This window comes from Rousettus aegyptiacus, unplaced genomic scaffold, assembly GCF_014176215.1.
Source record: "Rousettus aegyptiacus isolate mRouAeg1 unplaced genomic scaffold, mRouAeg1.p scaffold_m13_p_6, whole genome shotgun sequence".
In the NCBI taxonomy this organism is placed as follows: Eukaryota; Metazoa; Chordata; class Mammalia; order Chiroptera; family Pteropodidae; genus Rousettus; species Rousettus aegyptiacus.
This window is the reverse complement of record NW_023416309.1, coordinates 13405032-13426259: the sequence shown is the minus strand read 5'-3', so window position 1 is coordinate 13426259 and position 21228 is coordinate 13405032. Positions and strand designations below refer to the sequence as shown.

At 45.2% G+C, this 21228-nt stretch overlaps 1 protein-coding gene and 1 non-coding gene across 2 annotated transcripts; one reads left to right on the top strand and one right to left on the bottom strand.

Moving 5' to 3' along the window:
* Positions 1-6647: 6647 nt before the first annotated feature.
* PLAU (plasminogen activator, urokinase) lies at positions 6648-12439 on the top strand. Its single transcript, XM_016120830.2, has 11 exons — positions 6648-6800; positions 7111-7198; positions 7648-7681; positions 7824-7931; positions 8253-8427; positions 8613-8704; positions 8892-9111; positions 9334-9482; positions 10099-10239; positions 10564-10712; positions 11323-12439. Exons 2-11 carry the CDS (start codon positions 7142-7144, stop codon positions 11497-11499), a joined length of 1302 nt encoding a protein of 433 aa, XP_015976316.2. The 5' UTR covers positions 6648-6800; positions 7111-7141; the 3' UTR covers positions 11500-12439.
* Positions 12440-14221: 1782 nt separating this feature from the next.
* LOC118604398 lies at positions 14222-14328 on the bottom strand. The gene has a single exon (XR_004951712.1). It is a non-coding gene; the product is annotated as a U6 spliceosomal RNA (small nuclear RNA).
* Positions 14329-21228: the final 6900 nt, after the last annotated feature.

The following is a 21228-nucleotide window of genomic DNA, read 5'->3' as shown; positions in this document are numbered from 1 at the left end:
AGAAAGGTACTAGTAAGTACAGGTATTCTCAATTCTTCTTTGTTCTTGTCTCTACTCAGCTTCTCCCAATTTGCCTGAGGTCTTGAGAAGCCAATTCCTTATTCACTGCCCTAACTTCGAGGGTTAACTTTGAGGGTTATCTGATTCTCTAAGCTCTTTTAGTCTCTTTATGGAAAATTCCCTCTATTAGCCATCCATTTGGCATTTTAAAAATGAAACTATCACTAGGATCTAAAAAAGGAACAACTCCAAAAGTGTTGAAGCAATTAATTCAGAGAACAGAGCCTTTAGAAAAGTCGCCTCAGGGTGGCTAGGTTGGCACAAGGCTCTCAGGTGTACATTCCCTTCTTGATTCATCCCTGTCTGGGAAACTCTGCCCAAAAGTTTGCCTTCCAGCCCTGGACTTTTCTCACCCCTATATTCTCCTCTGGCCCCTATCCCAAAGATGGGGTTGGAGTAGAAGCCCCATCTTCAGTGAATAGAAAGTTTATAATTTCATCGGGCATTCCCAGGTGAAAAAATAAACCAACACTCTCTAAATATGCATTGGCTGACATTTCCACAAAGCTTGTTTGGTGGTAAGAATCCTCTGGGATGCATCTAAAAGATCCGATTCCTAGGTCCCATCCTGGACGTAATGAATCAGAATTTCCAAGGAAGTAATCTGAAATTCTGTATTTTTTAAACCTTCAAACTAGGTAATTTTATTATCAGACAAGACTGGAAAAAAATAACATTCATGAGTACTTGTTGGAACAGATTCTGGGACCTAATCAACAGGGTACTTCCCCCCATTCCTCCTCAGGAGAGGGTAAAGGGAAAACACTATCATAGTGATTATCAACTCAGGATTTGAGGTCAGAAACTTGGCTTTGACCTACTGTGTATTGGCTTGACTGTGTGACCTTAACCTCTCAGAGCCCTGATTTCCTTACCCATAAAGGGAGATGATATTTTACCTCCCTCATTGAGGGTTAAATGAGATAATGCATACAGAACTGTTACTCAATGCCTACCAAATAAAATGCACACTCAACAAATGGACACTATTGTTATTTTCCCACAGAAGAGCCATAGGGTATCCTAATCATACAAATATGGGTGAATAATGGTGTGAAAAAGGAAGACTGGCCATTGATGATTTGAAGGATCCACAGAGATAATAAAAGTGTAACCAGAAGACCACTTCTCTGACTAGACCCAGCAGACAGAACATTTTTATCAAAGTCTGGCTTGAGCAGGATAGGTGGGAACCAACACAGACATAACTTGGGGTTACCCAGGGATGGCACCATGGGTTAGAAGTAGGATGATTCCCAGGTATAAGGACAGGCACCCTCATCTTCCTGACTGAATGCAATACTGCCTCAGAGACAGTTCTCCAATTAGACCTGGTTGATTCCTGGAATCAATTAGACCTGGTTGATTCCTAACTCTGTCATTTACCTATAGTGTGACCTTGGGCAAACTGCTTAAATTCCATGAGCATCAGTTTTCTCATCCCTAAAATGACAATATTAATAATACCTTCCTTAAAGTTTGTTGGTAAGATTGAAAAAGAAAATTAAAAAGAAAATAAAAGTTGGCTATTATTATCTATCTTTAACAAGGGATAGATTATAATATCCTGTTGGGAAGAACAGACTTCCTCTACTTTAATTCCTGTCACACTTCCCACCACCACTGTTCTCAAAGTAAACAGGACCTCCTGGTTAGATTACCTACATATTGTTCCTCCAACTTATTCTGCATATATACTTATCTCAGGGGGCTCCCTGCTATGTCCCTGTTCCCTGTTCCTACAGACTTCCATCCATTTCGTCCTAGGCTACCTTTGAAAAGGAGACTGACCTCTCCCTAGGGCTTCATCACACTGCTATCAGTCTCTGCTTGGAGAAAGGAAGTACCTTCTGCAGGTGGGTAGGAAGTAGGAAGACAAAGAGACTGAGGGTGGGGATTGAGGGTGGTCAGGAAGGGAGGGGTAAGGATTCAGAATAGGAGGAGAGAGGGTGGAAATGTGTCATGAGGTTCCTCAAAATCGGTGATTTCTGAATCTCATCATTTTCAGTGAATGAACACAGATGATTCACTTCCCTTTATTAGCCCTCTATTTTCCTCTCTGTGCAATGGAAAGGGAAGTGCTTGCACTTGCTTTAAAAACAGAGACGCAAACAGAATCCAGCTTGGGAGAGCCATGAGCGCATGAGATAACATCATATTGGCTATGAATGTTATGTGGTTTTCTTCTGAACAAATTTTTGAGACTACTAGCTCTTGGTTGATTGTATTTCCTTAAATGTCCTTGATTTCTTGGTAGTTTTCAGCAAACCCATCAATTTCTGGTTTCCCATTCCAGCCCTTTGTTCAGGGTATCCCCTTCAGCTTCCAGTTAAACAGCCATTGTCATCCAACATGGTAACCGGGGCTCGAGCAGAGGTTCTAGGGTCTGGTCTTAGCTTTGGTTCCTAGTGGAGGACTCAGAATCCAGAAGGTCTGGAAAGCTGTGACCAACACTTCTTTCAGGTAATAAGTTCCTGACTTAGTCAGTAATTGGGTTTAGGCTAGGAAGAAAGAAAAATTTGGCCAAGCTTAAAATATTCATGCAGAGGTCTGAGCTGACCAGCCTGGGTGGGGTTAGAAACTGGGCCAGAGATGGTGAGGCAGGAAAGGGAGAGAATGCGTGGGGGGTGGGGAGCATGGTTAAAACTGTAGGGACCAACTTGGCCCCTCTGTTCATACTGCTACTGATGACAGAGTATAACCTCAGGATGCAGCCTCTGGGCTCTTTGCTTTCGATGAGTAAGGAAGCAAGTATGTGGCTTCCCCCGCCTCACTCTTTCCACAGGCCACTGGGGGCCTAGCAGCTCCAGCAGCTCCCTATCATGTTACAAGCCCAAGATATGGCTTTCAGTGCCTGCTGTGACAACAGCATCTTCTCCCTCAGCATTAAACATGCAGGGAGGAGTCCTCAGACCTAAAGAAGCATTCTGTGCCTCCTTTTCAGAACTACAGAGGAGTCTGCCTGCCCCAGGTGTAAGAGGGAAAGAGAAGAGCTGCTGGCCACAGACAAGGGAGAAGAGAGGGAGGGAGAGAGTAGGAGCGGGGTGGGGGGGGGGGGGTGAACAGTACATGCAGCTGGCCAGTTGCTGGGAACTCTTTCCCAAGGACATAGCATCCCCGCTTAACTGGAATCCTGAGATGGATTCCAGAGAATGCCCTGGTCTTCTGGGCCAGTACAGCCACAGTAAGGAAGGCAAGGCAGGCATTTTAGGTAGGAATTATAGTTTATGAAGTTCATCCTTCTATCTCTAGCATCTAGAAATGTGCCTGGCGCATATAGGTCCATGATAAATATTGAATGAATAAAGGAATGAAGGAATGCTTTCACCACATAAGCATGATCTCATTCAATCTGCAAAGTGAGGCACAGGCAAGGCAGGCTTTGCCTCATCTTGCAGATGGGGAACTGAGATCAAGAGAGTAAGTATCTTGCCTAAGTTCATTCAACTTAGATGTGACAGACCCGAAGCTAGGTCCCGTGCACTTTCTGTAGTACCATGCTGAACAGTCTTGGTATGGCAACCTAGGAATGCATCCCGTGAAAGGACGTGAACTTCCTTTTGAGCCGTGCTGGTCAGAAAATAGCCTTTCAGGGGCTCGGTTTCCTGGACATGGTCTCAGGACCAAGTTCTGACATCCTGGTTTTCCTTGCACACCTGGTATCCGCCTGTTATTTTGTGAGCAGCTCCAGGGAAGGGGCCCCCTCCATTAGTCTCCGTTGCCACATCTGACTTAGGAGGTCTAGACATAGAGGTAGGGGGCTGGTGGTTTTACTCTGGGAGTAAGGAATAGAATGAAATCATATATATTTAGTTCCTTATTCTCTCACTCTTGATAGAAACTTCAGATAGTCTAGGCCACCAAGTTAGTTTCTGGAACTTGGGCAAGCAACTAACTCATATATATAGCAAGGCTTTCCAGGAGCTCATAGCTTGACAAGAATTTCTGGAAGGAGATCTCCAAAGCCAGCAGAGGGCTCCCCTGAACTTCAATATCTTATATCACCTTGCCCTTCTCTTCACAGCATTCTGTCTTGTACTCCTCTCTTATAGAGGCAGTGAGGTATAGAACACAGGAGCAAGGATCAGAAAACATGGGATCTGATGCTGGCTTCGCCATGCATCAACTATGTATCTTCTCTCCACCTCATTTTCCTCATCTGCAACATGGGAATAATGATCCCAGCTACATAAGGCAGCCGTGAGTTTAAAAGGGAATGATTTGTATCAGTGTTTTTTGTTTTTGTGTGTGTTTTTTTTTTTTAAGCATAGGACAGAAACAATGCTAGTACTATTTTTATGGCAAGAAAAAAAAAAAAAAGACAGAGGAGGGAAACTTTCAAGGTGCCCCAGAGCTCTCTATTCCCATTTGTTCACTGTTTCATTCGTGATACAGCACCTACGTGAACTAGAGACGCACACGTGCTGAGGGAGAGACAAAGATATTTAAGATGTAGTCTCTGCCCTCAGTAACTGAAAGACTAGCACAGACTGTGCACCAGAAGATGGACACAGAGATTTCAGATAGTGAGAGAGATCAGAGTGGAAGGGAAGTTCTGTGAAGAGTTGAAGGCTCTAGGATTGTTCAACCAGGTGAAGAGGCCTCAGAGGGAAGGAGGGGGAAGAAGGGTGTCATGCTGCATAACGGTCTCCAAGCCTCTTTGTTGGGGAGGAAATGAAGTCATCCTGCTCTTGAAAATCAGCATGACGGCCTCCAGCCAAGTAATCTGGAGTCATGAGAGCTGCTAGGGGGAGCTCTGTGAATCATGAAAGTCTGCTGGGAATTTCCTGATAGATAACCTAGGAGTTTCGGGGTAAGTCCTCAGGCTGTAACATCTCTGTTTACATTTTGATCACGTTTATTTACAATTAATGAGTTCTAAATCCAAACAAAACATTCTAGGCAGGCTCTGGGACTTATAGCACCTCTGACTCAGTCCATCCCCTGGGAGGCTGGCAGCTCAGCCAGACAAACTCTTGAAGGACAATGGGTACCTGCCTCCCCAGAGCTGGATGGTTAACTTGCACTTCCCCCAGGCAGAGGCTGGTATCCTGAGACCTCTGGCTAGAACAGAGCAAAGAGGCTCTCCTCTTTTCTATCCTCCTGGCACTCTCCCTGCCCTCCTGGTCCTCTCAAATAGACCCAGACCCAAGGTCCAGGTTTCCTAGGCAGCAAAATGCTGTAGGCCTAGGCAGGGAGAGAGCTCAAGCCTTGCACCCGGCCTTGGCCCCCTAGTAAATTACAGCGACTCGGCCTCTTCCCCACCCATCAAGGAGGAGAGACTTGCTGGGTGGAATCTAAGTGACCCCAAGTCCTGATTCCTAGCACTAGGGGAAAGGGATGGGGGTGACTGAACCCCAGAATTCCTGCTGTGATTTTTCAGCTTATGCCTGAGGGACGTGTGTGTACATGTGTGTGTGTACACAACTGTGCATTCATTATCAGGCAGGAAGAGTGGGTTGAGTCCTTTACATATGATCTGTCTTTCTGGAGGCCTGTCTTATTAGAAACAAGGCCCCGTGATGAAGTAGAACACTAAATACATATGCATTTAAAAATCTGTAATTATCTTTTTTGAGTGGATGATACAAAATGTGTTTTTAAAATTTAAACAGTGTCAATTCTTTTCCTCCAGCTCCCCAATTCCTCTCCTCAGAGGTGAAAACAGAACTTCCTACTCCTCCACAGCTTACTGTTTGTCTTCATTAATAAGGCTTTACTATTGCTTTGTTTTTATTAACTAACTGTACTCTAGCCAAGGCAAATGAATGGATCGTTCATTACAGGAACTTTCTGAAAGACCTATCAACGCTTCAATAAAAAGCATCAAAAGTTTGTGCCCTAAGACTTTGTTCTCACAGTACTACAAGATTGTATCACGACCCTTTCTAATCTTTATCAAGCTCTCATTTTCAAAGACTGCCTTTAAACCAAACTACAAATTCTTGATAAAATCTAACTTCTCCTTTCCCCCTTTCCCATACACTACCAAACTCGTTTAAGGTGGTAAGCAAATTATCTCAGCTTTGTCTTATCCACTGGTTGTGTTGTTGATTTTTGGGGAGCTGGCATTTGATAGAAGCAGGCCCCATTAGCAGATTTCTTGTCTGTATTTTCAATGAGTATGTGTCATGTGCATTTTCACCTTGAGAAAAAGATTTCACAGCTATATGAGCTGCGGACTGTACCTCTATACCCGGCACTAGAGGAGCTGAGGGTTCTCATGCGCTCTCCTAGGCAGTTGCGGGCGGAGGGTTGAAAGATTGGGGAAGAGCCGATTTGGGGCATCTGAGGGGGAGGCATCAGAGCTGGACCTCGGAGAAAGTCTCCCCAGCGCCTCTCCACTCTGCAGTTGGGTGGGTAGTGGGTGGGCTGCACTGGAGCGGGCCCAGGCCGGGAGAATGGGAAGAGGGGCGGGGAATTTAGATGCTTCTCTGTCTCTCAGTTCAGACTTCGTTTGTCTCCTTCGCTGGGTACTGCTCAGCTCCACATTCTTAGTCTTAGTTGAAGAAGCACGCAGGGTCCGGTCGCTGCGAGCTCCAGAGAAGGGGAGGGAAAGGGAGTGGACCAAGCGATCCCCGGCCGGGGCGGGGCCAGGGCGTAGGCGGGTCTTAATATACAGCCGGTGCCGCGGGCTAGCAGCACAGCGCGGAGACTGCAGCTCCAGACCCCTTCCGAGAGCCAGCGTGTCAGCCTGTCTCGGCCACGCCGGCCCCGCGCCCCTCCCGCCGCAGCCACTGGTGAGTGCGGGGAGCCCTCGGAGCTCAGGGCGGATGCGCAGCGGTTCCCAACCTTGCGGGCTTCCGTTCCCCCAACTCTGGTGCCCCGACTGTACAGCCACTGCTCCCCGAGTCGCGGCTCCGCGTACCCAGGCGTCCCGCTGCGGGTGCGGGTCCAAGCTGTGCCGCGACCCCTAAGCCCCAGAGAGGAGAGACGACGGCGGGCTCGACTCGCAGGTGACCTAGGGGCTGCTGCCCTGAGCTGCAGTAACCCGCTCGGCCCGCCTTCTTGCTCCTCCGCTTCTTCCCCTGACTTCTCTTTCCCTTGCAGGGCCGCTGTCTAGAGCTCCAGCCTCGCCACCATGAGAGTCCTGCTGGTGTGCCTGCTCCTTTGTGCCCTGGTCGTGAGCAATTCCAAAGTGAGTGTCTTCTTTGTTTTGATTTATGGTGGCGGGAAGGGGCTTGCAAGACCCCTGAACAGAGCCAGGGGAAGAAAGGGACTGCATAAGGAGCTGGAGTCCTGGATTCCATCATTAGCAGGGCTAGACTCTCCGGGGAAACGGGACAGGTGTGGCAGTGGGGCCTTGAGAACCAAGGGAGTTCGCACTTGCGGCAGGGGAGGAAGAAGCCCCTGGGACTGCGCCACCCTGCTGGCGCCTGATATGTAAAGCTTGCTTGAGTCAAGCTATTTCTCCTTGCTGGAAACCTATGATCTTTCATTTGCTGGCTAGTTAGATCTGAACATGATAAAGGGAAAGGGAGCTGGAGTAAAGGATGAGTTTTGGGATTAGGGCCAGTTTATCTTACCCTGGAGTCCCAGGAGCATGGGACCTTTGATGAATTTTCCCTCTCCTCCTGTCTTTTCCAGGGAAGTCATGACTTTCATAGAGTGTCTGGTGCAAGTGAGTATTCACCCCTTACACAATACCTGGCTGCATAGACATTTTGTAAAAGCCTCAGGAGGCAGCCCTTCCCTGTGCCTGCTCGCCCCTTGCCTCCTCCCATGGCCCTTGCTTACCCCTCCCCCACCTTTGTGCTTTTCAGAGAACTGTGGCTGTCTGAATGGAGGAACATGTGTGTCCTACAAGTACTTCTCCAACATTCAGCGATGCAATTGCCCAAAGAAATTCCAAGGGGAGCACTGTGAAATAGGTACGGGGATCCTGTCTCTAACCAGGAGGAGGGCACACCAGAAATTTGGGGGCAGGGAGAGAAAGGTGGGATGTAAGGGCAGGTAGGAATTAAGAACTGGAAGTAGAGTAAGAGACGTCTTCATCCCCATGTGATGCACACAGTCAAACACACACATTGTCTCATGAAGCTGTGGCTGCACAAATGTGTGGTAGGATGGAAGGAGACCCTTTCTACTGTCTTCTGCCAGGTCCAAAGTCATATGAGGTCTGGCAAGATCTCTAAAATGCCTGTCTGAACTTCCTTCTATTTCTAATCTCTAAACCTCACACTCTTCCACAGATACATCGAAAAACTGCTATCAGGGGAATGGTCACTCTTACCGAGGGAAGGCCAACACCGACTTCATGGGCCGGCCCTGCCTGCCCTGGAACTCTGCCAACGTCCTTCTGAAAACGTACCACGCCCAAAGACCTGATGCCCTTCAGCTGGGACTGGGGAAACACAATTACTGCAGGTGAGGTGGAGGCAGCAAGGACCTTCCTAGGGCCTCATAGAAGGCCTTATTGCCATTCTCTTCTCTTCCAGAGTGCTGACTATAGCACAAGAAAAGCAAGGCCTCTAGTTGAGTCTGCCTTGGTGGGGAAGGATGCAGGAAACGCATTCGGTGTTGAAATAACCCCCTCCCCTCTATGTTGCCAGGAACCCAGACAACCAGAGAAGGCCCTGGTGCTATGTGCAGGTTGGCTTAAAACAGTTTGTCCAAGAGTGCATGGTGAACGACTGTTCTTTTGGTGAGTGTCACTGACCTGTGTATGATGGTGGGTAGAAGGGGACAAACTCATATGTCCTTTTATTCCATTATAGAAAAGATGAGGAAGGAGGCCTGTCTGGGCCCCCAAAACTGGGAGGTCAGAGAAGAAGAGAAGGGATATTTTATCCTACCTGCCACCCTACAACATTCCTCTCTTTCTCCTCCAGGAAAAAAGCCCTTTTCTCCTCCTGGAAAAGCAGAGTTTCAGTGTGGCCAGAAGGCTCTGAAGCCCCGCTTTAAGATTATTGGGGGAGAAATTACCACCACCGAGGAACAGCCTTGGTTTGCAGCCATCTATAGGAAGCACCATAGAGGACCTGACGCCTATGTGTGCGGTGGCAGCCTCATCAGTCCTTGCTGGGTGGTCAGTGCCACACATTGCTTCATGTACGTCCCTCTGTCTCTTCTCCCTGACCCTCCTGCCCTACCCCAAACACATCCCTTTCTCCTACCTAGCAAAAGATTCCACTTTAATTCCTCCCCCTCAGCCCCTCTCCATGTGGGTATCGCCTTGGGGACAAGTCATGCTCTGAGGTCACTGTGGTGGAGAGGGAGAAGTGACAGGATCTCGTGAAATCAGACTGTCTGACAGTAATTACCTTCCCACAGTAATTACCAAAAGAAGGAGGACTACATTGTCTACCTGGGTCGGTCAAAGCTCAACTCCATTACACCTGGAGAGATGACATTCAAGGTGGAAAAGCTCATCTTGCATGAGGACTACAGTGCTGACACACTTGCTCACCACAATGATATTGGTGAGTGGGAAATCCTCATCTGCCATCATGATGCTGCCTGGAGGAAGAAGGGTTCGAGAAGAAACTCAAGTGGGAGATTGAGATTATAGGGGAACTTGAAGACACTACACAACAAAGGGAGAGGTGGGGAAGGGTTCAGAGTGACATACATGAGGAGCCTGGTGCTCCTCTGTAGAGTCTCTGAATTTTCAAACAGGTAGCCTCCTCAGGGTGGCATTGGCCCCATGGGGCAGATGGCTTGGGTTGAAATGCTTCTTCTTTTGTTGGATGTAGACTCTGTCCCAGGACGTAGAACCTGGAGAGAGCATTGGACTGGATTTTAGCCCAGGTACCTCAGCCAGGGCTTTTTGCAGGAAAAAAAAAAAAAAAAAAGTACAGCTGTATGCAGTAGCCCTGGCTGTCCAAGCCTTTGTCAGAAACTGGAACAAAGCCCTTGAGGCATAGGACAGGGGAGGCTTGTTTCAGATGACATCCTATCAGAAGACCTCCCAGGATGACTACTGACCCTAACTGACCTAGGGATAGACAGCCGTCTCTCAGCATTTGGAGGGGGAGAGATGGTGACCACCTGACCAGGTGGTGATCTTTATCCTCTGACCCCTTCCCCCTCCCCCAGCCTTGCTGAAGATCAGGACCAACTCAGGCCAGTGCGCAGAGCCATCCCGGTCCATACAGACCATCTGCCTGCCCCCAAAGTATGACGATGCTCGTTTTGGTGAAAGCTGTGAGATCACTGGTTTTGGAAAACAGAATACCAGTAAGTGACCTTCGGGGATGGCTGAGAGTGTCATGGGGGAGCGCTGTAACCTGGAAGTGAGCTAAGCTTGATCAAGGGAGCATTGTGGAGGCAGCAGATGGGTCCAGGAATGGAGTGTGGAGCATTGTTTAGGGAATGATGGGCCATAAAGGTAAATAAATGGGGAATGAGGGACTATAGTGGGGTAAAAACTCAGATTTAGGTGGAAAAGGAATATGGGCTTTCCCCAGTATGAATGCTTTTTGGTTCCCTTCCTGGTAGTCCCATTGGAAAAACTGGACAGACATATCTGAATGTAAATTCTTCAATGTTTCTTCCATCTAGCTGACTATTTCTATCCAGAGGAACTGAGAATGACTGTTGTGAAGCTGGTTTCCCACCAGGATTGTCAGCAGCCCCACTACTATGGCTCTGAAGTCACCACCCAAATGCTGTGTGCTGCTGACCCACAGTGGAAAACAGATTCCTGCAAGGTAAGAGTTCTAAGTATCTCCTTTCATTAATCCCAAATCTCCTTAGGGCTCTTGAGCATGTTTCTGCCAGCTTTGGGGAGTCTCTCTCTAGCCAAAGCCCCAAGAAGCCAGAATCAGAAGCTCAAGTTTTAGAAAGTTTAAACCAATCATTAAGTCTTTGCCAAACGTTAGACATGAGCCTGTGTCTGTGCTAGGCACTCCAGACTGGGGGAGAGAGGGGGACTAAGAAGAAACAATAGGAAATAATACAACTCAGTGCTCAGGGTGTGGTGTGAATTATGAATGATCAGCTGTGTAGGAGAGGGAGGTGAGTGACAACTAGATGATCATGGAGGGGAGGTTTTAAAGAGAATGTGACTCAGTACGGATTTGAGGAGGCAGAGGGAAGAAAGGAAAACATTTCAGTTGCAAGATACAAAAATGAGAAAGAGCACAGCATATTCCAGGATGGGAGGAGAAGTAGGGTCTGAGAATGTAAGTGAAATAGTTAGTGGCAGATAACAGGGCTTTGAAAACCAAGCAGGGGATTTTAAACTTCATCAGGTGGTAGGATCAGATAGCCCCCTCCTAACTTCTCGTAGAGCTCACCTTTTATGTCTTCGCTTAACAGGGAGACTCGGGGGGACCTCTGGTCTGCTCCATCCACGGCCGCCTGACTTTGACTGGGATTGTGAGCTGGGGCAGTGGATGTGCCATGAAGGACAAGCCAGGGGTCTACACGAGGGTCTCACGCTTCCTCACCTGGATCCACACCCACGCTGGGGAAGAGAATGGCCTAGCCCTCTGAGGGTCCCTGGAGGCCAGGGGAGGAGAGGGTACCTCCCACGCTGACCAGTCATTTTCACAGCAGGGCCATTAGCATCACCTATGTACATGAAAGAGACTGAGGAAGATAGGCTCTGCAGAGATGGTTTTGCTTGTGCTGCCCGCCAGGGTGAGTGACAATAGCTTTACCCTCAGATACAGGCCTGGGTGCTGGGCGCCCAGATCCCCTCTGGCCAGGATAGAGAGATGGTCCTGACCCAGGATGGTATGGACCAGTAGTTTGTCTTATTCTGGACTAAAGCCTCCTGGAAATAAAAATAGCATCTCCTGTACATGGGTGGAAGGAGAGCCAGCTCCCTCAACAGTGGGCATCCATGAGACCTATTGTTGGGAAATGAATCATTTCCCAATTAGGAAGTGTAACAGAACTGAGGTCTCTTGTGGGAGCTTGGCCAATGTGGGAACAGGGGTTTGGGGAGTAGGGACACTAATAACTTGAGGGAAGAGCTCTGACATTCCATGAATGTATCAAGAGCTATTATATATACATGTGTATGTTTGCACATTTGTGCACAGGCTGTGAGTAGTCACTGTGAGTAAGTAAGAACTTGTGTTCCTGTGTCTGGCTGTAAGTCTAGATATTTCCCTAAACTGTATGAACTGTGGTACCACATAGTATGGTCTGTCAGGAAGACCCTCTTGGGTCTTCCATGTGATGATGCCTATGAATGTGTCATTCTGGGGCATGGCCCATGACCAGCATTAAAATTTGTTTCACTTTCACTTAGATGTCCCTTTCTTGGCCAGTTATCCCTTCTAATGTTCCAGCTAAGTTCCTCCAATCCTCACTGAGTGGGGCGAGGACCACTCCTGTACACTGAATATTTAATAAGTCTGCTATTTTTATTTATATCTATTTTTATAATTTTGAATAAAGATTAATAAAATGTGATTTTCCTGAAGATGTTGTTCCTTCTTAACTCGTATGAATTAGGAAGCACAAAAAGTAGAAAATAAATGTGGCACACACCATGTTTGTTTCTTGTAGGGCTGCATCTCTGAACTTACTGGGGCTTTGGGAAGTGGAAGCTAGGAGAGTTCTAGGTCAGGCCCTGTGCACCACATAAGGTGCAAAAAGGTGCTGCAAGCCAGGGGCTTGTGGCTTGGTAAGTGGTATGCAGGCTGGGTGTCGACTCGCAATTCCCTCCTTAGCCTCATGCTTTGGTGCAGTGCACATCACGTACAACTGTACATGGTGACACTCTTTAGGATTAGTTTTCACTCTGCCCCCAACTATCCCTGGGCTGACCTCAACCAAGAACACTTGCATGAGTGGTAATTTCTGATCCAAAACCCAGCCCATCTTTGAATCTGTGGCATTCAGAGAGTGGAAAACAATTTGCCATTATCTGTGTGTGATGCTGGTGCTGAGTTTGCTTGATTGCTAATGGAGCTCACTACCAGCCATTGCTATCCCTAATGTCAGGCAGCTCAGAAGCTGCAGTTGGGTGATATTCTAGTGGAGGTGACCATGTAGTTTGAACCAAACATCAGCTTCTGAAGAAAGGTGTGGAAGACAGGCTAGGAGATATAGTTAAATGCCAAAATGTTGGAGTTTCCAAGCTAAGTTAATGGGTTTTGGCAGTGTTTCTTAACCAAGTCACCTGAGGACCTTTTAAAAATATCTGAATGCCTATGCTCCACCCATAGAAATTGTGATTCAGGTTTGGGCTGGTACCAGGGCTCATGGTTTTAGAAAAGCTCCTCAGGTGTTTCTGATAAGCACCCCTGATTAAATATCTTTTGGGGACAATTGGCCAGATTATGTGAAGGGCCCAGTAAATTCGAGATGTGGTCAGCATGTATTCTCTGCATGAACAATTTTCTGAGTGGCAGCTGTGGTGCAAGGTCTCCTGAGCTTTCTGTGCAGAGGCTCGCTAGATCATGGGCCCCTGGAGAACAAGGACCCAGAGTATTCAGCTTTCAATCCCATATTCTAGCACGTCGTCTTATTCAGTATGACGCAGTGGTTTCAGAGCATGGATTTTGTTGTCTGGTATCCTGGGCTAGAATCCTGGCTCTAACACTACCTGTGTGACTTGGGAAAGACTCTTTACCTCTCTGCGCCTCAGTTTCCTCAGCTGTAAAAAGAGATAATATCTAACTCCCAGGATCGTTATAAAGATTCATGAATTCATAAGGCTCTTAGCATAATCCTGGTACCTAATAAAGGCACAAAAACAGAAGCAATTATTACAAAACCATGTACATTCTTGTAGAATTGAATGGGAACCCCCTCTCAACTTCCACCCCAGGACTACACTGGTGTGTTTTGTGGTATCTGAAGCTTGCTACAAAAGAAAAGACATAATGTGAAGTTAAGGGGCCCAGCCCAGACTGAGTTGCTGCTCGGCCTCTGCCTTCCCTCCCAAGGGCCAAGAAAGATCTGTTCCAACATGAGCAACTCCAGCATCAGGGCTCGCAGACACCGAAAACAGGAAATATGAGCTCCACTGCCAGGGTTGAGCAATGACACTACTAACTCTCATCAGACCATTTCCCAGCCACCACCCTCGACCCCCAGTCAGCTGCTGTCTTTTCTCCGAATTGTAGATTTTACAGAGATCAGCCACTTCCCCAGAAACCAGTTTCACGGCTCCAGATTACCTTGTCACTCACTTTAGGGATTGTCCTCTTCACATATTATCTGGTGTAATTCTCATAACAATCTATGAGAAGGGTGCTATTATTAGCCCCATTTTACGAATTTGTGTGTCATCCTTGCACAGGAGCCATGCTAATCTTCTCCGTATCATTCCAATTTTAGTATACATGCTACTGAACCAAGCACAACTCCATTTTATAATAGAGAAAATGGAGGCACAAAGAGATCAAGTGACTTGCTCAAGGCAATGCAGCTGGTCAGTGCAAAGCCTGGTTCCCAGGCAGCTATACCTAGGCAGCTGGCTCCCCAGGGCACAGGCCCAGCACTATGACTTTCGATGTTTCAGCAGGGCCTAAGGAGAGCAGCCCCCCTTTCAAACTCCCTACTTCAGGGATACTGGGTGTCCAGGGTAAGTTTATCAGAATTTTGACCTTGGCCTGGATTATCGTTTTTTCCTCTTCAAAGATTCCCAGACCAAGTGAGGAGACCATACTCAGCCACCAGTTTCAAAGTAAAACCACCCTTCTCAAGCTAACCTCAGCCTATTTTGCTGAAACCTGGTTTCATTGAAGTGGTTTCCGTTTTCACCAGAACCCTTCCTTCTGAAATATTCTGTGGCCCATTCTATTATCAGGACCCAACTTGATTTCCACTTATGCTCTGCCTTTCTTAAACCAACCCCCCATAACAACCACACCTCTGCATATACACCTCCACACTCACCCCTGTGTGTCCACCATCCTCAAGGGCAGAAAACATTTGAGCCTTTTTTTTGAATCAGATACAGTGAGAGGACTGGCTCAGATGTTTTTTAAATACTAGGATATAATTCGCATACCATAAAATTCACCCATTTAAAGTGTATAACTCAATGATTTTTAGTATATTCATAGAGTTGTGTAAACTTGCCATTATCAATTTTAGAACATTTTCATCACCTCAAAAAATAAAACAGAACAAAACAAAGCCCAAAACCTATACCCATTAGGTGTCACTCCCCTTTTCTCCCCAAACCCCTCAAACTTTCTGTCTCTATGAGTTTGCCTATTCTGGACATTTTGTAAACATAGAATCATATATATGTGGTCTTTTGTGATTGACTTCTTTCACTTGCTATAATATTGTTCAGTTTCATCCATATCGTAGCATATATCAGTACTGTTGCTGAATTTTAAGTAGCAAATTGGGAGAAAAGATAGCCTAGGCTCCGTTCTGAACTTGTAGTCCTATTGAGGGTCATTCTACAACTTCTAAAAAAATTTTTTTTTAATAATACCTATACACCAGGCACTGTTTTAGTTGCTGAGGATAAAAGAATAAATAAGATTTATTAGCTTATCCTAAAAATAATGTGGAAAAAAAAGAATAAATAAGACATAATCCTAGTTCTTGAGGAGCTTACAATTTGTGAAAGAGACAGAACTATGGCCATAATTCAGTGTGATAAATGCTATAATAAAATTATGTATAAAGTGCATGGAACAATAATGAGGAAGCAATTAATTCTGCCTTGGGAAGTCACGGAAGACATTACAGAGATGATATTTTACCTGAGCCTTCAAAGATGCAAAGAAATTTGCCAAACAAGGAGAAGAAAGGCATTCTGGGCATAGAACAAATCATAGACATGAAAAGGCAAGGAGTTCATAAGAAATGATGGATAAATTTCTGGGGTAGAGAAAAGAATTTGGGGGGCAATGAGCAGGCAGAGAGTTTGGGGGCGGGGAGTTGCTGGTGATATTTAGCTGGTGAGGACTCTTAGGCAGGGTTGATACTTAATAGCAGGCACCAGTACTGCTCAATCACTAAGTAGCTGCTGTCATAAAATCCTCTCCATGTGACACCTGCCACCCAGCTTTTCTCTTCTTTACAATTTAGCAGCCATAGGGTTAATGCCTGGCAGCGGGCCCCCAGCAGGGACCTCTGAGACTCCTACTTCCCCTAACTGCCTTCAAAGTGTTGGTACACTGAAGTCCTGCTTGTTAAATATTTAGGATATCACCTCTTTCCCTCGAGTACTATTTTGCAAAATCTAGAAAGTTAGTTAAAGTCAAGGAGTCATAGAAAGTTTTTCCTTAACTAGAAATTTCCACCCAATTGTAAAAGTAACCATGAAAATAAAATGTTTCTATAGCATTCCCCTGCCATTTTTAAGAGTGGAGTCTTGATGGGCAAATATGGAAGGGAGAAATGACTTCTGTCTCTGAGCAGAAAACAGAGCATGTGCAAAGACAAGGAAGAAGAAGGAAGCATGAGGCACTCAAGGAACTGTAGGTTGTTCAAGTGGATAAGGTATAGGGTTAGCTTTGGAGAGGTGATTTGGCTGGTGGGATAGTTAAGGGGTGGAACCTAAGGGCCCAGAGGACCTGGCCTGCCATGTGAAGGACTTTAGAATTTATTGTAATGGGGAGTCATTAAAAAGTTTGTAGCATGTGACAGCAGTGTGAAAGATTTATTAATAGAAGACTCTTGGGACTTTTCCACGTGGCTATGAATACTGAGTTCCCCAAGGCCTGATCAACACCCTGAGGAAAGAGTAAAGGATAAAATGGAGTCACTCTGGTCAAATTGCTAAAATTACTAAAACCAAGTAGGTTGAGGCATGAGATGATTTTACTCTTCCTTCAACTAGCAAGAAACTTACTTTTGAACTCTCCAGTTATGCCTGGAGATATCTTGATCTCTATCTCGACCTAGATATAGGTATCTCCTATAGATAACCCTCTGATTACTTGCCGAAGGACTTAGGAAAACAATGTTCACATATTTGAACTGCCTGATTGTCATTATCTTGACCACCAGACACATCTGGAAGATTGTCATCTTGCACCAATCCAGAGGCTAAGAATGCAGGACTGATTCTTCTTAAGAATGTACTTTTTACTATAACAACTCAGCTTTTCTTTCTTCTGCAAGACACTCTGGGTATTACTTAGGTGTATTTTCAGTTTGCAAAGCCCAAGACCCTGGAATAAGTCTTTACCATTTATTTCTAGCCAAAGCCTCCTGACTCTCTTATGACCTGTCAACAACCTTCTTCTCTTCCCACCCTAAACTTTCTCTCATTCAGTTTCATTCACACCCAGGCCTAAATTACCACCAACAAACAGTTGACTTACAAGTGTTTATTTCTAGCCGGACCTCTCATATGAACTCCAGATTCTTATTTTCCATTGTCTACTTGACATATCCTATTGGTTGTCACATATGGGGCACCTGCCCCAAATAGGCCCCGTCTTCAGGCCCCAACCTGATGGACTTCTTCAATCACTTTCTGTCTCAGGTGATGGCACCACTTCCATTCACAAATAGAAACCTGGGAATACTTATGATCCTCCTCTCACCCCCCTCATCCCATCCATCACCAAATCCTGACAATTTGCTTAATAGCTCTTGAAGTCTTCCATTTATCTCCATTTTTACTACCACCGTTAGTTACGCCCAATCCACAGACAGCTTTTGCCTGGACTACCACAACAGCTTCCTAATTGGCCTCCCGCATTGACTCTCTCTCCTTCCTCTCCCGCATGCCGCCAATCCATTCTGCTCACTAAAAGGAGAAATCTTTTGAGAGTACAAATATGCTTAATAATTCCCTTTGCTCCCAGCTGGATGGCTTGGGCAGGGTCTGGCCCCTGCCTCCTCTTGATGCTAGCTCTACTTAGCATCAAGCTCTCCTAGTCTTGTCCTGTTCAGCCATTCTCTTACTCCACAGTCCCCCTCTTATACCACAGGGCTCTGGTTCACGATGTTCCTTCTGCCTAGGACTTTCTCTTTGACTTTCTTTAACTAGTTAAGTTCTCCCTCTTGCTTCAGAAATCACTTCTTCAGGGAAGTCTTTCCTGGGCTGCCTACATTTATACAACACCTTATTATTTTGTCTAAGTCTCGTTATATTATGAGACTATTACCTCTTTAATGTACTTGTCACTGTTGCAAATTTACCTTTGCTGCATCGTTAATTAATATTTACTTTACCCCACTCAATGAGGAACAGTGTGTTTTTGATCACCAGTTTATCCCTAGCATCTAGCATGATGTCTAGAATATGGCAGACATTTAATAAATATTTATTGAATGAATGCATTCTGATGTATTTCTTTCCTTTTTTTTTCTGTACTGCTTCTTTTTTTACATAGTTGTATGCACCCTCCATGCACAATTTTGTATCTTGTCCTTTTCCTTTGACTATTTTGTCACTTTTCTTATGTATTACAAATCTCTTCAAGCCTTACATGTACAATGTAGTTAATTGTGACACTCATCCAACCTACCTTTATGGATTGAGGCATCATAGATGAAATATGTGAAAGTTCTTTATAAACTATATGTACATATGAGACAGTATTATTTGCATTTGAAAGGAAATATGGGTGAAGTTTGCCCCTGGTGCCCCCTCCATACTTGTCTTTATACCTCTTTTCCTTGGGCATTTTTCCAGTGCCCTTATTCTGTTTCATCACCTCGTTATGGTCTAAAACAACTCATTAACTTTAATATGCTACCAACCCAAGGACATTTGCACTTTTAAAAAGGATTTCTAAAAGAAAGGCATTCAGGCTACGTTGATGAAGTTTGGGGACTCAGGATATTCATCAATCATTGATTCATCCTTCACTCATTCAGGTAACACTCATTTAGAGTTGGTCATAGGCCTGGCACTGCACTGTGTACTGGTGTGGAGATGAAAGCCCCAGTCTCAGCTTCAGTGGGCTAAAGGTTAAGGGGGGGGAACAGACAAGCAAATGAATACATTGAGAACATCGCTATGAGGAAGGTGTGCAAGATCGGTATGGAGAGCTAAGAGTAGAGTCTTGATGGGCAAATATGGAAGGGAGAAATGACACTCAGAGCAGAAGACAGAGTGTGTGCAAAGATAAGAAGGAGGAAGCATGAAGCACTCAAGGAACTTCAGGGTGTTCAAGTGGATAAGGTTTAGAGCCAGATTTGGAGAGGTGATTTGGCTCATGGGACGGGCAAGGGCTGGAACCTAAGGGCCTAGAGGCCTGCCTGCCATATGAAAAACTTTAGACTTTATTGTGATAGGGAGTTATTAAAAATTTTATAGCATGTGACAGTTGTGTGAATGATTTATTAAAAGCAGACTCTTGGGCCTAGATGAGACTATGGGCAAGGAAAACAAGTTCAGAGACTATTAAAACTAGCCAAATAGGAGCCGAAGTGTCTGAACTAGGGCAGTGTCTGCGGAGTGGAAAAGGAGGGTACAGATATGGGAGCTTTTGTGGAGATAGTATAGACTTGGCGCCTGGCTGAAGGTGAAAGGAGAAGGAGGTATGATTTAGTTTAGCCTTCTGGCTTCAGATAAGTATAATACTGCATAATTTTACAGTAGAGGTTCTACCATAAATGATTCCCCTAAATCCATGTCTAGTAGGTAGTTGACTAAGCCAGTTACTACTGGTGAAATTTTGGGCCACCCATACCTTGGTGACTTCCCCCTGACGTAATCATCAAGTAGTGATGTCATCCAAACCTTCGGGGATTTATGCTTGTTCCCTAAACATACCAGGTTTACTCAGCCCTGTGACCATAGTTTTGACTCCCTAAATCTCCCCTCAGTTCTATTATCTACTGTCAGTAATTTAGTGGATTGGGCTGCAGCATGTATAAGAAGATTGGCAGACACTAGATCTAGCTGTTTGCCTTATGGCTTCCTAGAACTGAGAAGTGACTTCTGGTGTTTGAGTAGGTCATATGCACATAACCAAGTTCCACATGCAGGGTGGGAAAATAAAGTGGACTTTGTAAGAACTCTGGCTGGTGGGCTTAATCTCTCCATCTGCCTTTTCCATGGTCTTTGAACTGCCCACAATTTTATTCCTTCTTATTATAAAAAGAAAGGGAATGACTTTCCTCTCTTACCTGGCTCTTCTCATCTTCACTTTTCAGTCTCTTTAGCTCTGTCTCCAGAGCATGTGTGTAAGCTGGTATCAATGTATTCTATAGCTCCAGCTTGGCTTTTCCCATAATTAGCTTGGTGACAAGGGTTGGCCCAAACCTCTGGTTTTCTCTTAATCCTCACTATACCTGCACCTCCTTCACCATCGCAGGCTAAAAGGCTTGCGAGGGAAGCTCTAAGTAAGCTCTTGAGTCCCAGTGGGGATGGATGTATATGTTGAGTTAACAGCTATCAATCAGATAACTTGTATCCTCTACTGGAATTTGGCCACCTTCCCAAGCCTTGGAGTGCTATTAGAATTATGCCAGGATGCCCCAGTGGTGATCTTATCAGAAGCTCTTCTCTGACAGCCCCTTCTGCAGCCCTTTGTTTAGAACATAAATTGGAAGTATGAAAGCACAAAAGACCCCAAATTGCCAAAGCCATTCCAAGAAAAAAGAACAAAGCAGAAGGTATTACACTGCTTGACTTTAAATTATACTACAAAGTGACAGTAATCTAAACAGCATGGTATTGGCAGAAAAACAGACACACAGACCAGTGGAACAGAATCAAGAGCCCAGAAGTAAACCCATATTTATATTGACAAATAGTTTTCAACAAAAAAGCCAAAAACATACAGCGGAGAAAGGAAAGCCTTTTCAATAAATGGTGCTGGGAAAACTGGAAAGCCACCTGCAAAAGAATGAAACTAGACTATTGTTTATCACCACACATCAAAATTAACTCAAAATGGATTAAGGACTTGAATATAAGACCTGAAACAATTAAATGCATAGAAGAAAACATAGTACTAAATTCATGGACCTTGGACTTAGAAAGGATTTTATGAATTTGATCTCAAAGGAAGTAAAAGCAAAAATAAATGAATGGGACTGTATTAAACTAAAAAGTTTCTGCACAGCTAAAGAAACCATCAACAAGGCAAGCAGCTGAATAGGAGAAGATATTTGCAAACAACGCCTTTGAGAAGAGCCTCATAATCAAAATATACAAAGAACTCATATAACTCAATAACAACAAAACAAACAATCTAATTTAAAAATGGAAAGAGGACCCAAACAAACACTTCTCCCAAGAAGACATACAAATGGCCAACAGACATATGAAAAGATGTTCAACTTCACTAGCAATTAGGAAAATGCAAATCAAAATCACAATGAGAT